Here is a 23,726-nt window from a genome sequence, read left to right as displayed (position 1 = left end):
ATTATTGTAATGGATTCACATTCCATTCTTCCCAAGAAAAAGAAACAATCGAGTTGACCTAACGATTTATTTAATCTAAAAAGTGTCATGACAATTTATCAACTTTCTTGACAATCCATTTGACATGTTTAACTCAAAAATCAATACATCAACATATTGCACACACCAACATTACAACATGAATCAGTAAGTTACGACTTACGAGCTAGAGTTAACATTTTTAAACTTTAGATTTCACAAAACTTATTTTATGCAATTACAAGGTCAACAATATTTTGATGTCAAATACGAGTAATAAAATAGTAAACCACACTAACTTTCAAGAATTGGTTCAAATAATATCGTGGTCACAAACTTTTAAGTGAGTTATAAATACTACGTACCACTATAGCATTTATTATTAAGTTAAAGCATGGGCAGATATGAAATTTGTAATGTATATACCATGGAAAGAACAAACGGTTGGTCAAATATTCGGCCATGTCTAAGATGATTACGGGGTTGGACCAGTGGGCTCCTATCACTTATTAGACATAATTCACGGATGAGATAACGACTTATATGAACACTTCCATAGTTCCATACTTCCATAGATATATGCACCATTAATTGTTAGAGTAATATTTACATATTTATAATCGATTATTAACATATTTATAATCAACTATTCTTTCTACTAAAGTGGAATTTGTATTTCTTTTAACATTCAATCATAATTTAAAATTAGCGTAGCTAAGAGAATACAATTTAAAAAAAAAAATACGATCTAGAAATTAAAATTACACAATTTTGACAAATCAATTGTGAGTTTTGAGAAGATCCAAAGGAAAATTGTAGCCTTGAGTTCTTTCATAACAAATCTGAGTGAGAGGTCATTCTTAGATATGATGGAGTTGTTGCGCAATATCTATCGAAGATCCAACATTATGTGTATATGACGAGCTTGATGGAAAGATCTTGTGGAGGGTGCAATGTGAGGATTAGTATGCAAGAAGAAAATGTCCCTAATGCTAGGAGAAATTTGTTAATTCTTTTTAGCATAATATATATAAATCGTTAAATATGATATTTGTACAATTTTCGTTGTTATTTCATATTGTTATAATTTCATTTTGTAGAATTTACAAAGATATAAATGATTATTTTAATTGTAAATCTAATTAATTTATTCGAGTTCAAAACAAGCTTAACAAACTAATTTAGCACAAATAAAGTAAATTTAAATAAGTTACTTTGTAGATTTAATTATATATATTTTTTAATTATAACTAATATTATTAAAAATAGTTAACTTATGTAGAATCATAATGAATTTGTGTAAAACTGATAATGATATACAAAAGTAGAAATAAAATTACTTTAGATAGAGTGGATACCATACCTTAAAATTACCCCCAAGCTGAGTCTAAACTTGAGCATACAACTTAAAACGAGCCTAGCTCAAGCTCTTTGAAACTAAACAAAGTCAGCTCGTTTACACAATAATATAATCACAATTGCCATGTTCAGTTAGGAAAAATTGAACAGTTTTACAAGAAACTCACAAGTCAATAATTCGAGTAACAAAACAACTCACAAGTCACAATTTTACAAAACAAACTACAACACAAATCAACAATTTCACAATAATATACTATATACTGACCTTACGATGTTTCCAACTAGAAAAAAATCGTAAAAAGAAAGGAAAAAGAATGTAATAAATAATCAATTTTTGTTACTGTTAGGATAAGTCCAAAAAGAAAAAAACTGGAAATTAAAGAATGGTCCTGAAGAGATTAGGCTAAATAATTACAAACAGTTCGATCCCATGATTATATTTAACAAATTTTATTCGACCAGAGTTAGCGTATACAAGCAGACAAAATTTAACAACATCACGGGATATTAACAGTTTAATAAATAAATATTGAGTGAAACGTAACTTTTTTACATGCATTTTCTTCATTTTGTAGGCACTAGATGACTGACATGATGTACATTATTAAAAAATCTATGTCATATGATCATTTTATCTATCAAATAATAAAATATCATTATAGTGGGAGTTACGTTATATACAAATATATGTATCGCAATATATAAATATTAAATTATTTGTAGGTGTACATCTATAACTCTATCTCTACTCCTTTATAAAGCAAAAAGGCCCTTTTTATTTTTAATAATTTCCTTTTTTAAATTACCAGAATTGTCGTTGACATTTATTATAATAATGAACACTTTAAGCCCTTATCTTTTTAAATATTTCACTATCACCTTTACATCAACCTACACCATTTGAGACTTGACATTGCCACTACCAGAAATAATACTGTCACCGACAATACTAGACTGTCGTGTTCACTACCGCACTATCGCCGTTGCATTACGCCGGTACCATGCTCGTTTCACTTTAAATAAATAAACACAACGGAGCAAAGTACACGTATATAACAACAATGCGACAAACGTTTGATTACTGTGTAATGTGACCAAAAAATACAAAAATCAACCATCTATTTGTTCACAATTAGTCAAAGTCATATACTCATCTTTGTCGTCTTGAATCTTAGATTTTTCAAAAGCAATTTTTATATCCACGCACTGACTCCTCGCTCCATTTCCAATTCGTATTTCGAATGCTTTTACTTGGTAAAGGGTCTATTCATAATTAATGTAACGCATCGCATCGGATTTATTTTCATATCTTTGTTTTATATATCACATTTCGTTTGGATTTTCAACTACAAATCAGTTATTTGTTTTTTTCATATTTCTTTTCCTTTGGGGTTTTCAATTAATATATTACAACTTTTTCATGTCCATGTTTTGTAATCAATCATAAAAATAATAATAAAAACATTTATTTAGATATTTTATCTTTTAAAAGTGATGAAGCTAAAACCTCACTATCAAAATAATGATTTTCTAGAAATATATGTGTTATTACAAAGTTAAATGTTAGAGCATATTAGTACCTATGGTTTGGTTGAAATAACCGGTTTTAACTGCAAAATCGAAATTACGCCAATGATGTCCATGGTTTACAAATTTGATAACGAATTTGTAAACCATAGGTATCATTGACGTCATTTCGATCTTGTAGGTATAAAGCAGTAATTTCGGCCAAATTACATGTAACATATTAGTAATTTGGGCTAATTGATTGGAAAGTACTTCAACTTGTTCCGAATACCTTTACTGGGGTCCAAACAAAGTTCTCTATTGTGGGAAACAAAACCGACTAAAATGTCTTTTGTGGGTCCGCGATCAGGTAGCCAGTTAACTTTATTTTTAATATTGTTTTTCATTTTTTCTTTGTCTATGTGGATATTACATGTCATTAATATTACATTTATATAATACAAAATAAGATTTACATGTCATTGTAATATGTTACTACATATTGTCATTTGTCAGATTATATCTCATACATTCATACGTATCTATCTTGCATTTACCAATATATCCTTATAATCTCATACATTCATACGTATCTATCTTGCATCTACCAATATATCCTTGCATTTATCATACTTGCTTACATCTATTTTATGTATCTTTCTTCATGCCTTTCCAAAAAAAAGTTCATATATGCATACACAGTTTATCACATAAAATACAGAAGCACATAAAGTCCGATTGATCAAAATCCAAATACATTTAGTAGTGTTGGAGGCCAATCTAACAAGGTAATCCCTTTCACCCCAAAAAAATTGGTGGTGGTGGTGGCCGGTTGGTTTGGCGAAGTTGCAAGCTATATACAGATAAACACACCATTGATAAACTAACAAAGATGAAAGATATCCATACGATAATAAACCAAAATAGATCTAAAAATTGGATTGGAATCCGCTCATGAGATTTGATTGTTTGTGGGTTTTGCTAGAAACCGAAAATAACCAAGAGTCGGGGGGCTGTGGCCACATGGTGGTGACCTTCAGGTGGTGCGGCTGCAACATCACGACATGGGGGTAATGATGGTGTTTTTTATTTCTGCTTTTAAATTTATAAATGTTGTACAAGTAACTATCTTAAAACACACACACTTACGAGCAAAGAAGCCAGTCAGTGTAGTATAGTCTAGTAATAAGCTACAGGATCGTTCGCAGGGACGCTTGCACTACCTAATTTAATAATACGTGTAAATCTAGCGGTTGTGAGATTGTCACGATTTCCTATTATACTAATGCAATAAAAGTAAATAAAAACCGCAACCGCTTATTCAGTGAGAGGCTCTGTCTAAAAATAGTTTGAAAAAAAAAATAACAGTAATTAAATTAAAATACTTGTTTGGCATCTTCGATCTCATGGTACGACCAAATATTATTCTGCCTACTTGCTAGACTGTTGAAAACTTAATCACGGCTCAGATTCGCGTTAGATTCACTTTGCCTAATTACTAGTGTTGTCTTTAGACTCACACTAACCTATAAACAAATTCTCGTTAGATTCCTTGTTTAAGCATTAATGACCTAAAATTTGTGTTACTAGTTCATCTTTAAGTTACCTGGCTTTTAAGCCATGGCCAGATAGTAATTCTCTCCGGTGACCACAATGCTCATTTCCAAGTCAAAGGATCGCGTCTGACATTGTTAAACATCATGTTCTATTCATCCTAATTATTATGGTTCTGGATCCCTCGGTTACAAGCGAATCACCTTTTACATCTAGTTATAGACCGACTAGTATTTTCCATCCTAGCATATTAGTCCTAGTGTATGATCATAGACAACCATCAGAATTAAACTAGTATATTCGGATATAGAACCGATAATAATGTGAAGAACTAGGAAAACATGGATCTACGATAAACAGTAAAACACACTCCAACAGATTCTAGCAAATAAAGTAAAACAATAAACGTCTACATGATCACATTGATCAAAACAAGTATTCAGCCTACTAGCCAGACATTATTAAAGGAATAACAAAGTCTGAAAAGATGAAAGACATTGTTTACCAAACTGAAAGTAAAATAAAGAGTAGATCTAGACCGCGGATGAAGATCGGAAGGAGTTAGAAGCTCCAAAACCTTCTAGGAAACTGCAACAATGAACTAGGGTTGATAGTGGGCGGCTAGGGCTGCTGAATCGGCTCTCTCTTAGGGTTTTGAGGGTTAGTTCAGCTTAAATAGTGATTTAAGTCGGCTGCTGATTTGGGCCACCCAGCAGCGCTGGTTGGGCTTGCCAGCGGCGCTGGGACTGGGCTTGATATGGCCAGCGGCGCTGGTTGATTGGGAGCAGTGCTCGTGGCTTGCTAGCGGCGCTGGGAGTTGATGTTTCATCTGGTATTTCTTCGGTTGACACCTGAATCACCTCCTTGTGCCTTGTAACTTCATAGGCTTCCTTCTTGAGTTACTTGATGTCATTTACCCTCTCTCGCATCTTCTGTGAACCTGCATAAACATACGGTTCCATTAAGTACCAATAGTTCTGGAATATTAACTCATTTAGACATAGAAATGAAGCCTTTCGATAGAGGTTTTTATCACAATATGGATGCTCATCAGGTAGCGGTAGAGGTGTCGTCGGGGATTGGTTGTATGGTTGCCCATTGCTGCTCGGATGATGATGGAGGTTGTTTTTGTAGTGTTTTGAGGTGTACCCCGTTTTCCGACGAGGTGGCGGTGGTAAGACGATGAGGGTGGCCGGAAATAGAAAAGGGATAGAAAGGAGGAGAAGAAATAGAATTTGCAAGTGTTTAATCGATATCATACTACCATGTTTTGTCTAACATTAGGAAAGCTGTGATTATTCCATAATTGTTTTGTATTTTTTCATTAATCTAAACAAAAACTACAAACGAGTATGTATCTGTATGGGCTGACTATTTAGATTCCCCTAATTTGTTCAAGCAATTCGTAAAAAAATTGTCTGCAAATGTTATATCATATATATAAGGATATTTTATATAAATGTGTGCACATGCTTGCCATGCAAGGTATGCCTTGCTCCACATCATGCCTTAGCCGGTATAGTCCCACAATAGAAGTTTTAGCCGATTTTATTACCCACAATACATAATTTTTTTGTTTGTATCCCAATAAAGATATTTGTGACAATTTGAAGTACTTTTCAATCAAATAGTCCCAGTAATTTACTTTTAAATACATTATTAAGATTAAATAAATTTCATAGCATAAGTTTGTTTGTGTCACCATGGTTGTTCATCTCTGATGATTGTATCATAAAATATAATCATAATCATAGTTATATATCATCCTTCATGTACTTTTTTTACATCGTTATTGTGAAACTATTTTAGTCAAGTAAACCATATCAGATTGTTGCCAATTTATTGATGATACATCAAGGTGAAACAAATTCAACGCATTTACATGAATATAGATCAAATTTTAGATTATAATTTTCTATACAACTGGTCAAAACCAACAATTATTTAGAAAAGAAAAGGTAGAACAGTAATAAGGATAATAAATAATCAAGTGACTCGTGTCGTTAACAAAAGATGAAATCTAACATAATTTTATTAACGGTAGACGTATGTCTATGCAATGTGACAAAATGGTGATAGCAGTGACGGTGTGATGGTGGTGGTGGCAGTGACAGATGATAACTGAGGCGATGATGGCGACAGGGGTGATATGATTATTAATGTAAAATGTGACGGTGACAGCGAGAATGGCAGTCTCATGGTGGCGTCGACTGGTGGTGATCGCGACACTTGTTGATGACGGCGGCATCAAATAGTATGTGACATTGATGTAAAGTAATTGATGTAAATGAGTAAGTATAAATATTTTAAAAATAAACAATTGATATTGTAATCTAATCATTAAAGATACTTTACTAAAACTACATATCTAAAAAGTGTGATTTTGAATTTAGGTCAGGGTATAATCTTTATAATTAGTATAGAAATAGAAAGGTAGGTTATATAGGTAATAGATAATATAATAGGTAGGTAGAGGTAAAAAGTTAATGTCGCATCTCTTTTTTATTCTACTTTTTAATAATTTTTATTACGGTAGATTGATAGGAACCGTTTGATCTCATGTATTGAATTGGTACTCACATAACCCCCAACATGGATAGTGTCAAGGTAATTCAACCACTTAAATTCAATTATGTCTCTAGCAAAATTTAAACCGAGATTGTTCCTAGAAAATGGCAGCTGATGGCCAACTCTTCTACTCTTCTACGAAGAGTTGGTTTTTTAATAATCTTTATTAAGCACAAAAGATAAAGATTATATATATAGATAACAAGATTAACCAATACCGCAATTTAATTAAACTAATGCCATTGGATAGCGAAGTGATTTAGAGTCCGAAATTACCAAAACCTACAAGTAAACATAAAGGTTTTTTTTTATAATGGCCTACAAGAAACATCAATCATCTAATCATATAAACCCATAAGTTACATACAACTTATAATTTATTTGATTGATGAAGAAATTGGATCACTATTCTTCAAGCTAATAGATAATAATTAAAGCCATAATATTTTTTTTATATGGCTAAGTATATGCAAAGTATATGATAAAACGTATTCATGTAATTAGTAGTATATTTAAAGTTAAGTGCAATATAAAATGTCTATATATATGTATGTATTGTTATTACAAGTATTTGACATTTTAACTATTTATATATTATATATTAGATAGGATCCGTACAATGCGTCAACGGTAATGGCGACGGCGGCGGCGACGACCGGGTAGCGTAGGTAAATTTAAAAGGTAAAGCTATTGAACATAAAATTAAAAGAATAAATGTCGCTCAAATGGGCCACTAGTTTTTAAACTAGGATAGTCATAAGAAAGTTACAAGGATATAGATATTGGCTGTTAACAAGAAAGTACGAGTTGTCAATAAAGTTAAAAGTCGATATATTAAGAGCAAATTGCCGTTAAAAAAAAAAAGTAAAATGAAATCAAGATAGCTGGAAATAAATGCAAAAGCAGCATGTATTTATTTGCACATCTTCATAAGTTACATAGGTAGGTGTACTGCTCGATCGGTAGTGCTCACAGGATATATACATACATGCCCGCTCGCATATATTTATATATATAGTCTTTTTTTTTTTTAATTTCATATAAACATATATGTGTATATAGATACGTTATTTACCTACAGGACTCTATATATATATATAAAAGAAAAAGAAGTCATGAGTCATGAGCATTACCAAGTAATATAGTTTTGTTTACAAAATGATATGTGGTTGAAAAATGCCACCAAACGTTGATATAATAACAATGGGCCACTAGTTTAAAAACTAGCAACCTACGAGTACTTCAAGTGTACCCATCATTAGCGCTTCATTCTTTCTATATCTAAAATATATCTTCCTACTAGCTAGCTGATCGATCGAGAGTAGCGCTAGCTTCCAAGGTCATCAAGCAATTACGAGTAATTAATTAAATGGCTGCTCTGCTCAACCGTTTTAAACAAGTTTGGACTTCTATCGTTGTACGTAATTATCTCTTCTCTCATCACATGTACACCCAAACTAAAATTAATTTCTATCTATATATATATGTGATAGTAGTCTTGTAATATCAATAATTAAGATACAAATTGAATTGAACAACATTGACTTAATTGACGAGCATATATATATATATAAATGCAGGATGCATTTAAAGGATGTTGTAGCAAGACCAAAGAGGCGACACCCGTAGAGATTAGCACTGCTCCCGATGGTGAAGTTATCATTGCTACTCAGGAAATTACCAGCGGTGGTGGAGGCAAAACAAACGCAGATGTTCTCGATGTTGCTACTAGTATGATCACCAGCGGTGGCGGTGGCAAGACAAATTAATTAATTAGCGTCTTGTGGTGAAATCAATTGATGTTGTCAAGAACGTACATGAAGCTGGTTGATCATCTTTTATTTTGTTTGAAATGCATGTACGCGTACATACGCTTACAAAGTCGATCTATTTTATTTTTTTTTAATGTTTGTAAATGTGTTGTTGCGGTTGCTTAATTTATGTGGATTCTTTATTATACGTAGCGGATTAAAATATGTTATTTGTAGCTTGTAAAGCATTATATTATGGATTGATCTTCACAAATAAAAAAGAGTGTTTTATGTGTTGTCAATTGAGAATGTTGGTCCATATTTGGTTGATTTTACCGTATCCATTATCTAATTACTTTGACACAAGCCTGCTTACAATCACACAAGCCTAAGATTAAAAGGGGTATGGTGAGGCTATTCACCCTTGGTGAATGGAGAATATATATGGTTACATGGGTCTAGTTATTTTTTGTTTGTATATGTTAGGTGTTTCTATTTGGATTCGATGAGGATCCCTTTAATTCTCTAATTTGAAAGTTTTGATCTTTAGAATATAATCAAGATTCAAGATTTTAAGATGTTTTTCTATCTTGGAGGCAAAATACTTTTAACTTAACCTTTTAAACAACTTGAGGGGGGCTCTATCTATATTAATTGAAGATATAATGGGGTATTAAATTAAATTTGAAGATGAAAGGTTAACGTGGAAAAAAAAAGGTATAGATAAAAATGATGTTGATTTGACAAAAAAAAATTAAGATGCAAATGGTGAATGATTAAATATAGTCTAAAACCATGAATAGTAGGTACATTAAAAGGGTGAAATAAATAAAAAAGGAAGGTAAACCTTTTTAAAGGCCTAGGTGAAATCTAAAAGTGAAAAAGTGATCATGATTAGAAGTGACTTGGTAAGAAATATTAAATGTGAAGAAAATGAACGATTAAAATAGATAATTGAGTTAATTGCATAAAACGTCCTTGTGGTTTACATAGAATTGCGGTTTACATCTCTCTCAAGTTTTTTTGGAGTTTTTCAACCCTGTGCTTTTCAAAAGTTGTGGTTTACATCATTTTCACTAACGACATTACTCTCTCCCCGTTAAATCTCATCATGTGCCATGCATGCGATTGCTGTTTTGTCTTTTCACTTGAGTTAATTGCATAAAACATCTCTACGGTTTATACAAAATTGCGGTTACATCCCTTTCAAGTTTTTTTTGGAGTTTTTCATCCTTATGATTTTTCAAAATAGTGGTTTACATCCATCTCATTAGCAACTTCCTAAAACTCATTTGAATGTACATTGGCCCCATTACCCTCCCTAACATAATTAGAAGCTTCCTCAAACTTAGTTGAATGCACATCGGCCCCATTATCCTCCCCACCATCATTAACAGTTTACACATTAGCACCAAAATCATTTTGAAGCAATTCAGTGAAGAATGAATCATCAAATAAATTATCCCAATCATTTTAAGCTTTTTTACAAGTTGTCTTTGAGATTTAGCCCAACTGGACATTTAATGCCCCTTATGTCTTTCAGCCAAATGTTGGTTACGGGTTCGAAACCTTTGAAAGGCATATTGGGAAGTCATTGCCAATGAGGTGGGGCATGAGGGTTTTCTCTAACATTTAGCTGGTTTCTTCCATAACGGTAGTGAGACTTCTACCGCCAGTCATGCCCTTGGATTGACTGTGTTGGTGACGTGGTCGATCTCTACCGAAAAATGAAGAGGTATGCCGCTGAGTCCAATCACCACTGCTGTTAAAAAAAAAAGGTTTTCACAAGTTAATTGCTTTGAAATGTTCCCATGTTCTATATTCTTTTCCATCTCCTCAACATATACCTTTAGTACTTTATAAATTTTAACATATACCTTTAGGATTAACTAGATCATCGATTGGTTCTTGAATCGGGTATGAGATTGGGCGATTAGATGTTGAAGACGAAATGGCTTTTTGGGTGGAAGAGTTTTGGGGGTTTAATATATGTAAATGGGGCCAATGTACATTCAAATGAGTTTGAGGAAACTAATAATGAGAGGGATGTGAACCACAACTTTTGAAAAACCATAGGGATGAAAACTTGAAAGGGACGCAATTTTGTGTAAACCATAGGGACGTTTTATGCAATTAACTCAAAGCGAAAACACGAAACAACCCTTGCATGCATGGCATTTGATGAGATTTAATGGGCAGAGAGTGATGTCGTTAGTGAAAAGGATGTAAACCACTATTTTTGAAAACCACAGGGATGAAAACTCGAAAAAAACTTGAAAGGATATAAATTGTAATTTTGTGTAAACTATAGGGACGTTTTATGCAATTAAGTCTAGATAATTACTCTCTCCGTCCCAATTTAAATGCCCTATTTTGACTTTTGAAGTATTTCTTTCGCAACTTTGACCGTAAATTGTTTTGTGTGTGTTATACAATGATTGATGTAAAATATATGAATAGATTGAGCTTTGGATATATTTTTCATTCATATAACTTTCATTAGGTATTATGTTATACAAATAAAAATACTTATGGTCAAAATTAGAGAAGAAAAACTCAGCAAGTCAAATTTGGACTTTTAAATTGGGACGGAGAGAATATAATTTTTTTGATTTTAATAAAATAGAATAGTATCCGTACGAAACGGCAGACGATGATGTGTGGTGGTGGCGTATGGTGGTAGTTGAGGCGGTGGAGGTGGCGGTGTGCGATGGTAGTGGCGGTGACGATTGGTGGTGGCAGCGGTAGCGCCGGTGTTGACAGCGATGATTGGTGGTGGTGGCTGCAATTAGTGGTGGTAGTGGCGATGAGTAGTGTAAGTTATTTATATAATGTAGTTTGATAAATTGTTGAATGTTAAAAGTTAAAAATGTTATTAACTATATATAATATAGTAAGTATAGATAATAGTGTAAATTCAAAGAGTGTACATTGATATATGTATTAAAAAGGATATTGCATACTTTGATACGATGTTCAGTTTACCCATATATGACGTACTTTGTTTTTCTACTCAAATATATGCCAAGCATTGTAACAGTCTTACTGTTTTTTCTTTGTCCGTGTGCGATTGCAAACATTCTTCTGGCTACCTTTAAATTATATGTGAAAGACATGATTCGCAATTATATTTATTGTGATGAAAATAAGATTATTTGTCACTAAATGTTTTATTAATTAGTTTTTAAGTCAAACTAAGTTGAGAAAAAAACCAATTGAGAAAAACCAAAATCGAACTGAAAAAAATTGATTTTTGAGAATCGATTCCGGTTTTTGAAGAACCGCCGGTTTGATCTGAAAAATTGGTTCCTTACGGTAGCAAATCGGTTTGATTTCGGTTCTTGGAAAAAAAAACCAAAAAAAACTGGTCAAAAGTTAAGCAGAAACAATTTTTCATGGCGTTGAACAAAATTGATTCCGGCTCCTTGGAACGGATTCTGAAAAGAACCGGTTTTGCCCATGTCTTTGAAACATTGATGGCTTTTTGATGCCACAGAAACCCAACATAAAATATCCATATGGGCTTGAGTAAAATGAGTAATGGCCCAATAAGGTGATCAGAAAAATATACAGTCAAAACTCAAAACACATCGTCGTTTGATAGAAGGAAGGGAATCGTTGTTTTTTTTAATAACATTTTTATATATTTTACAAAATCTCAGAGAAACAAAATCTCAACTCAATGGACAATTGCTGAGGGAACAACAAGATCTGATTCTTCTACAAAATCTCATCCAGGTTTCTTTTTAATCACACACATATTTTTGTCACATGGGGATCGGAAGAGAAAAAAGAAAAATTCACGGACTTATTTTTTGTTTTATTAACTGAATCAGATCGCCTAATTTGAAGCTAGTAACAATAGTAGTATGTTTTTGATTTACAGGGGAGAAAGTAAATAATAGAGTTAGATTAGAAAGATGGGTACGCCACAAGAAAGATGGTGTGTTGTGACCGGGGGACGAGGATTCGCCGCACGTCATTTAGTCGATATGCTCATCCGTTACGAAATATATTCGGTCCGGATTGCTGATTTGGGACCTGATATTAATCTTGAACCTCATGAAGAAAAAGGAAACCTCGGGCAAGCTTTACGCTTGGGTCGTGCTCAATACGTGTCTATGGATCTTCGTGACATATCTCAAGTTAATAAAGGTTACTTATATTCATGTTTTTGATTAATTTTAATGCTACAAGTTATGTTGTTTTGTGCTAAAGTTTGTGGCTTTGGGAATTAATGATGAGCTTAGAGAATGATCAACGTATTTATGTAGTATATCGGAACGTGACAACTCTTTTTAATTTGAATGTTTTGACGTGTATCTAAGATAGTATACGATAATGTGACTGTTTGAGTTGACGTATCTAAGATTTATGTCATTGCTTTTAAAATAATGTTGTATTTTCTGTGCTTTTCCATTTGCAGCCTGTGAAGGGGCCGAAGTTGTTTTTCATATGGCTGCACCAGATTCATCCATTAATAACTATAAACTGCATTATTCAGTTAATGTGCAAGGTAAAATGAATAATAACGAGCATTATTCAGCTAATATCTGAGGTAGCAGTCTGAATTCCAATATTTGAACCTACAGGGACCAAGAATGTAATTGATGCTTGCACTACACATAATGTGAAGAGGCTTATCTATACTAGTTCTCCCAGTGTGGTTTTTGATGGGGTACATGGAATATATAATGGAGAAGAATCATTGCCATATCCTTCTAAGGTATTGTGTCCGTTGGAGTTTAATACAGTTTTAGTACAGATTTATGTATTTCAAGTATCCCCATTCTTCAGGAGACTCAAACTTCTGTAGTGATCTATTGAGTATGTGTAGATATGCAATAATATGTATTCCAATGTTTCAGCACAATGATTCATATTCTGAAACAAAGGCTGAAGGAGAGGCTCTAGTTATCAAGGCTAATGGCGTCAATGGACTCTTAACATGCTGCATCCGACCTAGCAGCATTTTTGGTCCTGGTGATAAGTTGCTCGTTCCATCTTTAGTTGCTGCAGCAAGGGCAGGAAAATCAAAGGCAAGGAATTTTTTTTTATTTGCTCTTGTGAAATCAGACAGGTTTATATAGCTAGTCAGAGAACTGGATGCTAATTTTAAGCATCATTCGCCTGTCCGTGCAATAAATGATTTTCATGACTTTTTTGATGCATGATTTTCCAGTCTTAGTTTAGTGCTGGTTTGGTTTAGAATGTGTTCGGTCTGAAACAAGACCGTACAATGAATGCAAAATGATAGTTTGATAATTCCAGTATCTATTTTAAGATTAAAAAATAAAAAGCTAGGAAAAGCCGGTTTGGTTTGGGTGTCAACTGGACCAGACTGAATCAAACTGAGAACTGTATTCTGAATCGAAATCGTTTTTTTTTCTTCTGATTTTATATAGAAGTCATATAAAATGGTGCTTTCTATTTCATTTTAGCTTTCCTTTTAGACTTGATTATAATGGACAATTTGCTTTTGAATCTTTGATTGCAGTTCATTATTGGGGATGGCACAAATATGTATGATTTCACATATGTTGAAAATGTTGCACATGCTCATGTGTGTGCTGAAAGAGCTCTAGCATCAGATGGGTCTGCGGCAAAGAGAGCTGCAGGCGAGGTAATTTTAAATATGCCCTTATCTAGTAGTTTCTTATTTTCGATGTATTCTTGTCTATCGGTTCCTTTTTAATCATACGCAAAGAGACTTGCACTACTAAGTACATCAGCTGTCTAATGAAATCCGAATTCACCATGTCTCAGTAGATGGGTCATACCCAATTCCACTAGGCATAAGGCCCTTTGATTAATCTTTGTATGATTGCATTATATCTACATATTTGTAGCAATAATTAGTGTAAACAGGTAAATGGATGAGGTTTTCCCTATTCAAATTACCCGGGGAGGGCGAGTCTTTTCACATAGATACACGCAACCCAATCGGGATATCCCCTGGCCACTTCCGAATCTTTCCGTGGTCACTCCCAAGATTTGTACCTAGCAGGGTTTGAACCCAAAACTCCTTTTAAAGAGTTCAGGATGTCAATCACTAGGTCAGGTAGTTTATAACAAATTAACAATAACTAGTGTGATTCTCACAAACTGTAGTACTGTACACTTATTATTCCTTATTTCTTGTTAGTGTTGATCACCATGATACACCCAACTTGAAGAATGAAAGTTGAATGCTAATCTTTATCTAAATGATTTGCATAAATCAGGCTAATATTTAGATAGGAACCCCCTTCAAACATCTGCATCAAATGCTCAAGTTATTTCCAGTTGGCCATCAAATGCCAGAATTTAGACTGGAATAAAAGCAAGTTACCAACAGTCAAACACTTAAAACATTTATAATGAAATGTCTGGATTTCATGTCCAAACACATACCAAATCATGCAAATAAAGTTATTTGATTGTTGTGTACTTGTGTTGTATGCTATATTTCTATTATTCTATATCCATTGACGCCCGGAGATTGTGAAAATTTGTCATATTAGTTTTGTCCCCGTTCTTTTACAGGCATATACAACGTGATTTCTACCTATAATATATGTAAAAGTTTTTATTGAGGAGAATTTTAGAGTCGTGATAGTTATTTTCTATTTGAAATATTCACTATTTCAATTTGTTTTTCCAGGCTTACTTTATTACCAATATGGAGCCGATCAAGTTTTGGGAGTTCATGTCACTTATTCTTGTTGGCCTTGGCTATGAAAGGTATTATTTTTCTTTTAGTTTTTCTGAAAGTTGTGTATGTTGCAGTAAAGATATCATTGTTCACTCGTTTAATTTTAATAAATTACTCCAGTTTTTCAATTATAATTCATCTATAGCTTGCTCCTGGGAACGAAATCACATTAGCAGCAATGTTTTCAGAACTGGACCGGATTTTGAACCGGGCTAGTGGGCGGTTCATGGTCCAACTGGTCAGACCAGACCGGAAAACCCGGCCTTAATTTTAAGTTATATATTATATACAAAATATTAAGGCATGTATATATTTGTGTATATATATATATATATGTATATATATATTCCAGTTATATTAATATTAACGAAACAATGATTTGGTTGGCTGGAAAAGCGTGTGGCCTTTGCAAACTGTGGTCGTGAGATCGAAACATTGGACTTGCTCGTTTTAATTTGTTTTTCTTTTAATAAATCCAGTTTCTAATTTATTATATATATAATAATGATTTAAGCAAACACTTTCCCTTGGTTGTAGTGGTAGAGGACCTTCCCCTTTAAGGGGAGGTCTAATTCTCATACTATTTTCCCTTTTTATTTAATTTTAACATATTTTCTTCCAGGTGAACCGGACTGCCTGGAAAAAACCAGTCTTAGCCCCGGTTTACGGTCCAACCGGCCGTCTGGCCCGGTTTTCAAAACAATGATTAGCAGCACTTTATCTTTATTTCTGATTTTATGTAGTTTGCAGGCCAAGAATCAAGATTCCTGCCTCTGTCATGATGCCTATTGCACGAGTGGTGGAGCGTATATATACCATCTTAGCTCCATACGGTATGAAGGTACCACAGTTGACACCTTCAAGAATCAGACTTCTGACTTGCACCAGAACCTTTAATTCTGCAAAAGCAAATGACCGTCTAGGCTATTTACCTATTGTGCCCCTTCAGGTTCGTTGATGCTCTATTCTTAAAGAGTTAAAGTTGGAATTGATATGCCTACCTAATGATTTTTTTTTTTAATAATAAATATGTTATTGATAAATGATAATGTTTTTATATCCATAATATATTTGAATCAGTGGTTATGACGATCTTTTTATTTTTTGGATTACTTGATGTGTATAGTGTTCTTACTGTAGTATGCTGTGTAAATTTGTATGCCTTTTTTGTTTTTTGTTTTTAGGCATTTCTGTGTTGCATTGGCTGGTAGGGAATTATATGTTAAAAGGTAGAGGTGGCAAGATGGGTGGGTTTAGGTGGAAACAGGCTGGGTTGAAGCGCTGTTTTTTTTGTTCCTTATTTTTATAAATAGTTAAAGCTGCCTTCGTCTGTTTACAAAAAGCATTTGTTTTACAATGGTAATGGAATAAAGCAATTTAGCTTCTGTGAGCATGTAAGTTACAATTGTCAACCAATCTGACCCATTTCTTTATAGCCGATATTAATATGACCCATTTGAGATATAGTACAACCCAAATCAATCTGTTCATTAATAAATGGACCGTAATTGCCAAGTGATAATTACCTCATAGATAAACTAGCTCATTAGCAGAATATATAATAGAAGCTTGTCTATTAACTTCCAATATCAGTTCAAATTTATACGAATTTTTTAATAGAACTAATTCTTTTGTTATGTTGATTTGCTTATGAGTATACCAAAGTTTGAAAATGGTCGTATATTAATATCTACAGCTGTTTATTTTCATGCACAAAACCGTGAGAATAAGAATTTGGTCAATGCAGGAAGGTCTTAAAAGGACTATCGAATCATACTCGGATCTTAGAGCCGAGCTTCTGCCACGAAAGGAAGGTCCTTCTAAAGCTGCTGTATATCTTGGAAATGGATTGGGTATGGTAGTGTGGATGTTTAATTTTTAATTTAATTTAATTTCAAATTTCAATTTGCTTTAGTTCTTTTTGAATAAGAAATATTTTCATTTTCACTGTATGTGAAGGATTATTGTGAGATAATGCTGTAACATAATTTAATGATGCTCATGAATTAAGATCATCCAAGTTTAAGTCTCTTAAGTTGGTCAAGTTGTGGGAGAGCTAATTTTGGACCCCTCAACTTAGGTTGTTGTGGACCCTTTATTATTTTCTGATTGGCTCAACATGACCAACTTTGAAGGATTTAACTTGAGAGGATTTCAAGTTGATGCTCATATATGAATTTCACGTACTCAACTTCATAATTCAATATTTTGCAGTTGCGGACATACTTCTTTGGAGAGAGAAAAGGCTTACATTCACTGCCATGCTTGCTTTCATTGTATTTTATGCCAGTTTTGTATCACATGGAAGTACCATGATAACTGCAATTTCCAAGGTCCTTATATGGGCATCAATTTTTCTATTCGTTCATGGAAAATTACCCAATCACTTGTAAGTATTACAGCCAATTAGTATTTTTGACATGCCAAAGCTTACTTAAGGAGGATTTTAACTTCATTTGTTATATGTAATTGATCTTTGAGGTTTAAGTTCATTATTAGAGTAATAATATTTGTGTAGTCGGTGGGAAAGGTTTGCCAAGTTTTGTCCAATTTCTGGTTCTCGTAGCCAAGTTTTTTTTTTCTTTCAGAAAAAACTATCGAAGTTCTATAAATTTTGATTTAAGTTATCTAATTTCCAGTTTCTATGATTATGATGGTATGATTTGGTAACCTGTTAAAACTAATAATATTACAGTTGAAGAGATGGTAATTTTTGGCCATTCTGGTGTGTGAAAACCAGTTGTGTTAAATTTTTGTATTAGTAATTTTAGAATTTTGATGGTTTTTTTCTAGCTGTTTCTGTTGTGGTCACTTAAAGCAGAAACCAAATACTACAGTGACTATACTCTAGTTTGAGATACTGAATAAAGTAAGTGCACGATAATTGTAATTGTTAGAAGCTTACTATAGTTTTTAATGGTGCAGAATGGGATATACATTTGAGAAAATTCCGGATTCAAAGTTTCAGTGTTCAGAAGAAATGACACGCAGAGCTGCATTATCCGTGGCTTCAGTGTGGAATTGTGCAGTAGATGATTTGAAATCTATTTCCAGTGGGAAAGATTGGATGCTATTTTTCAAGGTACTTTCATCGAGTATATCATTTTAGTCTGACTCATTGCATGGTTTTGCAATCATGGTTCCATAGTTCTTTCTTGACATTCTGGTGATAAATGTCTGAATTTCGTTTTCATAAACAGATCGCATTATCTCTCTTCATTGTAAGCTGGATTGGGTCAATGTCCCTGTCAAACTTTTTTGTTAAAGGTTTGTATGATTTTCCCTCCCTTATGTGTATGTTTTCTATCTTATGACTTGTCGTAAGGGGATGATATGTACACAACAATGTTTAGCTGTACAGAACAATTGTAGCTTTCACACAAATATACGTTGTGCAGTATGCTACTTGTTCCTGTTGTGTATGGCTGCTAAACGTAACTAGGTATATATCACTTACCGGTTGGAATTGCTGTGAAACATTATTGTATATATCACCTCCTGGTTGGAATTGCTATGTTTTGTATTCTTAATAAAGTCTTTATTCCAGGTTTATGTTTTTTGCCTGTTAGTAACTATTGCAATTAGGTATAACCTTGATAAACAATACTCACTTGATTATCAAACTTTATCTATATTTTTGTTTCCTCCCGATGTAGGACCAACATAGTAAGTTGAAAATTCCCTTGGTTATTATATGTATTTTTTATGCAAATATTCATAGAAGCTGGCAAAATGGATGGGTTTGGCCATGTAGGTAGTGGATCAAATGCAGTTTGAGTAAAATAGGTTAGTTTTATCAAAACTTTGATATTTTTGCAACCCTAACCAGCGTATCCATTGCTCTGGGTCCATCACGTGAAAGGTAAATCAAGCTCACCTAGTGGTCCACTTAGATGGTTGCAACCAAATACGAGTAGTTCACCTTAAGTTTCTTCTTGACTCTGGTGGGATGGAACCTGTGATATTTTCCAAACCCCCAAACACTTTTTGGTATTTTATTTTCTTTGATTAATCAATACTTCATGTATCAAAGATGATTAAAAAGTACCACGTAACCTAAATTACCTCTGGATCCATATAATAGCAGTATTTGGAAGTTGGATATGCAGTATAAGTGTTCTAAGTTTGGACTAAAGGCGGGTATACTTCACCCTAAATACGATGGTAATCTAGTTTCTAAAAAGATGATGGAGGTGTTTTGCATATTAAGAGGTGTTTTGCATATTAAATACACTTTGATGACTTCCTCCGTGTTTCACACATTGGTCCCATTCAACCCCGTATACTTAGCAGCTGGTTTTTTAAGTTTACCTATATTACCCTTTAGGGAAAAGTTTAAGTTATAGTCAACTCAATCAGGAGACCTTTGATAATATCTTTCGGGTAGTACTTGTTTCGCGTATTATCTGCAAGTTTTTCTTGGTGGCTTAATTTTTTTTGTCCAACATTGTTTAAAACAATTAGTCAGTTGGTCCCATTCAACCCCGTATACGTAGCAGCTGGTTTCTTAAGTTTACCTAGATTACCCTTTAGGGAAAAGTTTAAATTATAGTCAACTCAATTAAGAGACCTTTGGTAACATCTTTCTAGTAGTACTTGTTCGTTTTATGACTTTATCTGCAAATTTTTCTTGGTGGGTTTAAAATTTCTTGTCCATTGTTTGTGTTTCAATATGATTATTGTTGGGTCATAATATAACCTTGTTATCTTCAACGATCAACATCTCTCATGTGCTAATGTTCTTTGTTAAGTATAGATTATTAATTTGTCAACAAGGTAATATTATCTATCAACAAACAAGCTTTCCCACTATAACTCTATCAGGTTATACAGGAATTGTAACCCTTCGTAATTGGTTACTTATCCATATCGGCATATTCTATTTTGAGGTTGTTTAGAGTGATTTAGGCAAATAGTCAAACACTTTGATCTGAACCATATCCCCATATGTGAACCACATGAATGCTGGCTACATAGTTGATTTTCTATACCATGTTTCAATGCAGATTTGGATTCAAAAGTTGATTTTACCCTTCTGAATAATTGTTTTAATGTTTTCTCGTTGCAGTACTTCCCTTTAACTTCATTGTGTTTTACATCTACGATAAATATGAAGATGAAGTGGACAGGATTCTTCAAACAGTTTTCCCAATAAAACGCTTCTCAGATCCCGACTTCTTGAGATTATTGAATCCTTTCAAGCCAGTTGACAAACATGATTAGTAGATCTTCTCCAGGCACAAACGATGAGCCAATGTTTTAGTCTTTTTATATTTACTATTGTTAGTTGTATTGGTCTGATGATTTCTTGTTTTCCATACAAGACACAAGCTGAAACAGGGACTAAATTCCATACTGAACTTTAAGTTACTTTTTTTTTTTTTTTTTTTTTTTTTTTTTTTTTTATGTTTTAGTAATGCATTTTTTTTTACTTTTTTTTTTATCTTTGTTTTTGTAATAGATAAATGATATGTTTAAATACGTTCGATTTTGTTTTCAAGATTGAAGAAAAACAACTCTATTAATGAAGATCAACCATTTGATAAATGATTCCAGATGTTATATCTAGATAACATCATTTTTGTCCAATTTCCCTTAAACATACTCTCTTTATTGACAGGTTAATAAACTTTGAGTATGTTCTCATTGAAGGAAACAGATGTAATTTACACAAGAGAAGTTTATTGTAACGCCCCAACAAGGCGGAATAATAGGATATCACAAGAAAAACACAGCACGACATGAAAATTAAGTAGAGCCAACTAAATGCATAAAAGGATTGGACAACCCATATAAATCATTCAAGAAAAATGCATAGGGAGCATACCCATTAAACATTTACAAAACAATAGTTCAAAAGATGGTAAATGATCCTAAGCATAACCCATCAACGGGAATTATGAATTACGGATCCACAATATAGACCAAGTCCATCCTAGCATGCAAAACACTCAACAATTCATCCAATACGTCTTCCATTAACCTGTTCACCTGAAAAGTGTACTAAAACGTGTCAACATAAAGTTGGTGAGTTTGTAGGTTTTTGTAACAAAATCAAGTGTGTCGGGATAACAACCGTTAACAATATACGAGGATTAGAATGCCTAATCATGTCCAAGGAAACCCTAAAAGGTTTCATGTTATCACAAATCATCACAAGTCAACGTCAACGTTCAATAATCGTCCATACATATACATATTACCTTCCAATAATCGTCCATATGCGGGCTAAACAACCCGTAATCCACGGTTATGATCATGCCGGGTGTGGATCCGTCAATCCACCGTTCATGACTTGCATAATATATAAATATACATTTTTAACAAAAATATTGTTATAATGTGGCAATGATCATACCGGGTGTGGATTCGTCAATCCACCGTCCACGTCCATATATATATATATATATATATAAAATTAACATAACGTCTTATGTAGTATACAACAACGACCTTCATCACACATATACGTCCATTAACACATACCACAAGTAAACATTTAGATAACTAACGCCTCGTTCCATATCATAATCAATCGTATCAACCGACAAACATTTAACAAACGAGTACATTTTCCACCCCAAATTAAATATAACTAAACTTTCGAAATTACACACCAAATATAAACGTCCACGACCCATATATACAACCTACGATATACAAATACAAATTAAGAGTCTCACTTTGTAGTAACTATGACTTCTAATCATTAGCGACTCAAGAGACTCAAACAAGAAACCAATGGATGATCAACAAGCTCAAACGATTCCTTTGTAGACTACTCGACTCATTCATAGACTACTTTCATACTTGTAGACTATTTTTAGTTTGTGTAGACTACTTTCAGTTTGTAGACTACTTTTGGTACACAAGACGACCAATTGAGACAAAACTTAATTCTTAACAAAAGTAGAGGGCTCAAAGACCTTTTTAGAAATGTAAGGTTTGACTCTTGAAGATCTCTAATGAAAGAGTTACGACGTTTTCAAAACAGGTCTGCACACATTTCGACTAGCTGTAACCTTGTAACCAAACACACCTAATTTCGACCCAAACATCTTTTTGACCTCAAATTCGACTTGATTAGCTTCTTGACTCAAATTGGATACAAATAAATGTAATTTAGCATGAATGAAGGTGACCCATTACCCAAATTGACTCATAGTAACAATTCTTGCCCAGGAAACCATTTTGACCCATTTCACACTTGTCAAACCCTAAATCGACCTAGATTATGATTTAAAGGATTCCAAGACATAATTTAAGTAATGTTTGACATATCTATTGTGAATAAACATATCCCACTCCAAATACTTAAATCAAACATCACAACTTAGCTTAAAAATCATTTTTACCCATTTTGTAACCCTAGGAAACCCTAATGACTTCAAATTCGACCCAAGGAACTTCAAGACCCGTTTTCAAGTGTAAGTAACTAATTTTGAACATAATTAACATAACCCATCTCATAATTTCGTTCCACTTCATCCCAACAAGTCTCAATTTCGATCTTGACTCTATTACACAACCAAAACCCTAGTTTTTGACCCATTTGAGCTTTGACCCAAAATTTGACCCAAGAACTCTTATATATGATCAAAAACATAATTACAAATATAAAATGATGAATTTGGGAGAGATTTAACTTACCAAAACAACCCAAGACTTGCAAATTTGGATTTAGGGCACAAAAATGGAAGAACACTTTCTAAGCTTGGAAATTCTTAGATATTGAAGATTATTATTAGTTAGGTTACAAGATTTAGTTAGTTGAACCTTAAAAACACAAAATTATGGAGAACTTATGAAGGATTTACTGAGATTCTAGATATAGATAGAGAAGAAGAAGAAGAAAGTTATATGAGAGGATGTGTGTGAGAGGGAGAAGATAAGATTTTTGGGTGAGGGAGAAATAAGAGAGTGAGTGGGAGTGTGTGTGTGGTGAGGGACGGCCAAGGGGTCTCATATTTGAGGCCCCGCTCCGCTAATTTTGACACATAGCTAAACGTTAACCATTTAAACGCTAAAACGAACCCGTAACCAAATTTAAACTTAAAGTCACATTAAAACTCGATAAAATGCTCAAAATTCATATTAATTCATGAAAATCATCAACGTTTTAATACAAGTCAAATAAGGTCAAAAGTCACGAATGTTACATTTATCATTATCCTTTCATTAAACAACCAAGGATTAAAAAATTATGATGACGGGTTATAATCGTGGGCCTCAACAAAACCAAAAACTAGCCGTCAGACTGCATGTACTACACA

General features: G+C 33.4%; 1 protein-coding gene across 1 annotated transcript; it reads left to right on the top strand.

Moving 5' to 3' along the window:
• Window positions 1-12,350: 12,350 nt before the first annotated feature.
• On the top strand, window positions 12,351-20,823 carry LOC122587238 (3beta-hydroxysteroid-dehydrogenase/decarboxylase-like). Its single transcript, XM_043759347.1, has 13 exons — window positions 12,351-12,497; window positions 12,646-12,914; window positions 13,186-13,275; window positions 13,352-13,485; window positions 13,628-13,798; window positions 14,257-14,382; window positions 15,403-15,482; window positions 16,204-16,402; window positions 17,201-17,306; window positions 17,668-17,842; window positions 18,379-18,535; window positions 18,654-18,720; window positions 20,522-20,823. The coding sequence occupies exons 2-13, from the start codon at window positions 12,680-12,682 to the stop codon at window positions 20,674-20,676; spliced, it is 1,695 nt and encodes a 564-aa protein (XP_043615282.1). The 5' UTR covers window positions 12,351-12,497; window positions 12,646-12,679; the 3' UTR covers window positions 20,677-20,823.
• Window positions 20,824-23,726: the final 2,903 nt, after the last annotated feature.

The sequence above is a fragment of the Erigeron canadensis genome, chromosome 2 (assembly GCF_010389155.1).
Source record: "Erigeron canadensis isolate Cc75 chromosome 2, C_canadensis_v1, whole genome shotgun sequence".
In the NCBI taxonomy this organism is placed as follows: Eukaryota; Viridiplantae; Streptophyta; class Magnoliopsida; order Asterales; family Asteraceae; genus Erigeron; species Erigeron canadensis.
The sequence above is the reverse complement of the archived record's forward strand: the minus strand, read 5'-3'. Positions and strand labels throughout refer to the sequence as shown.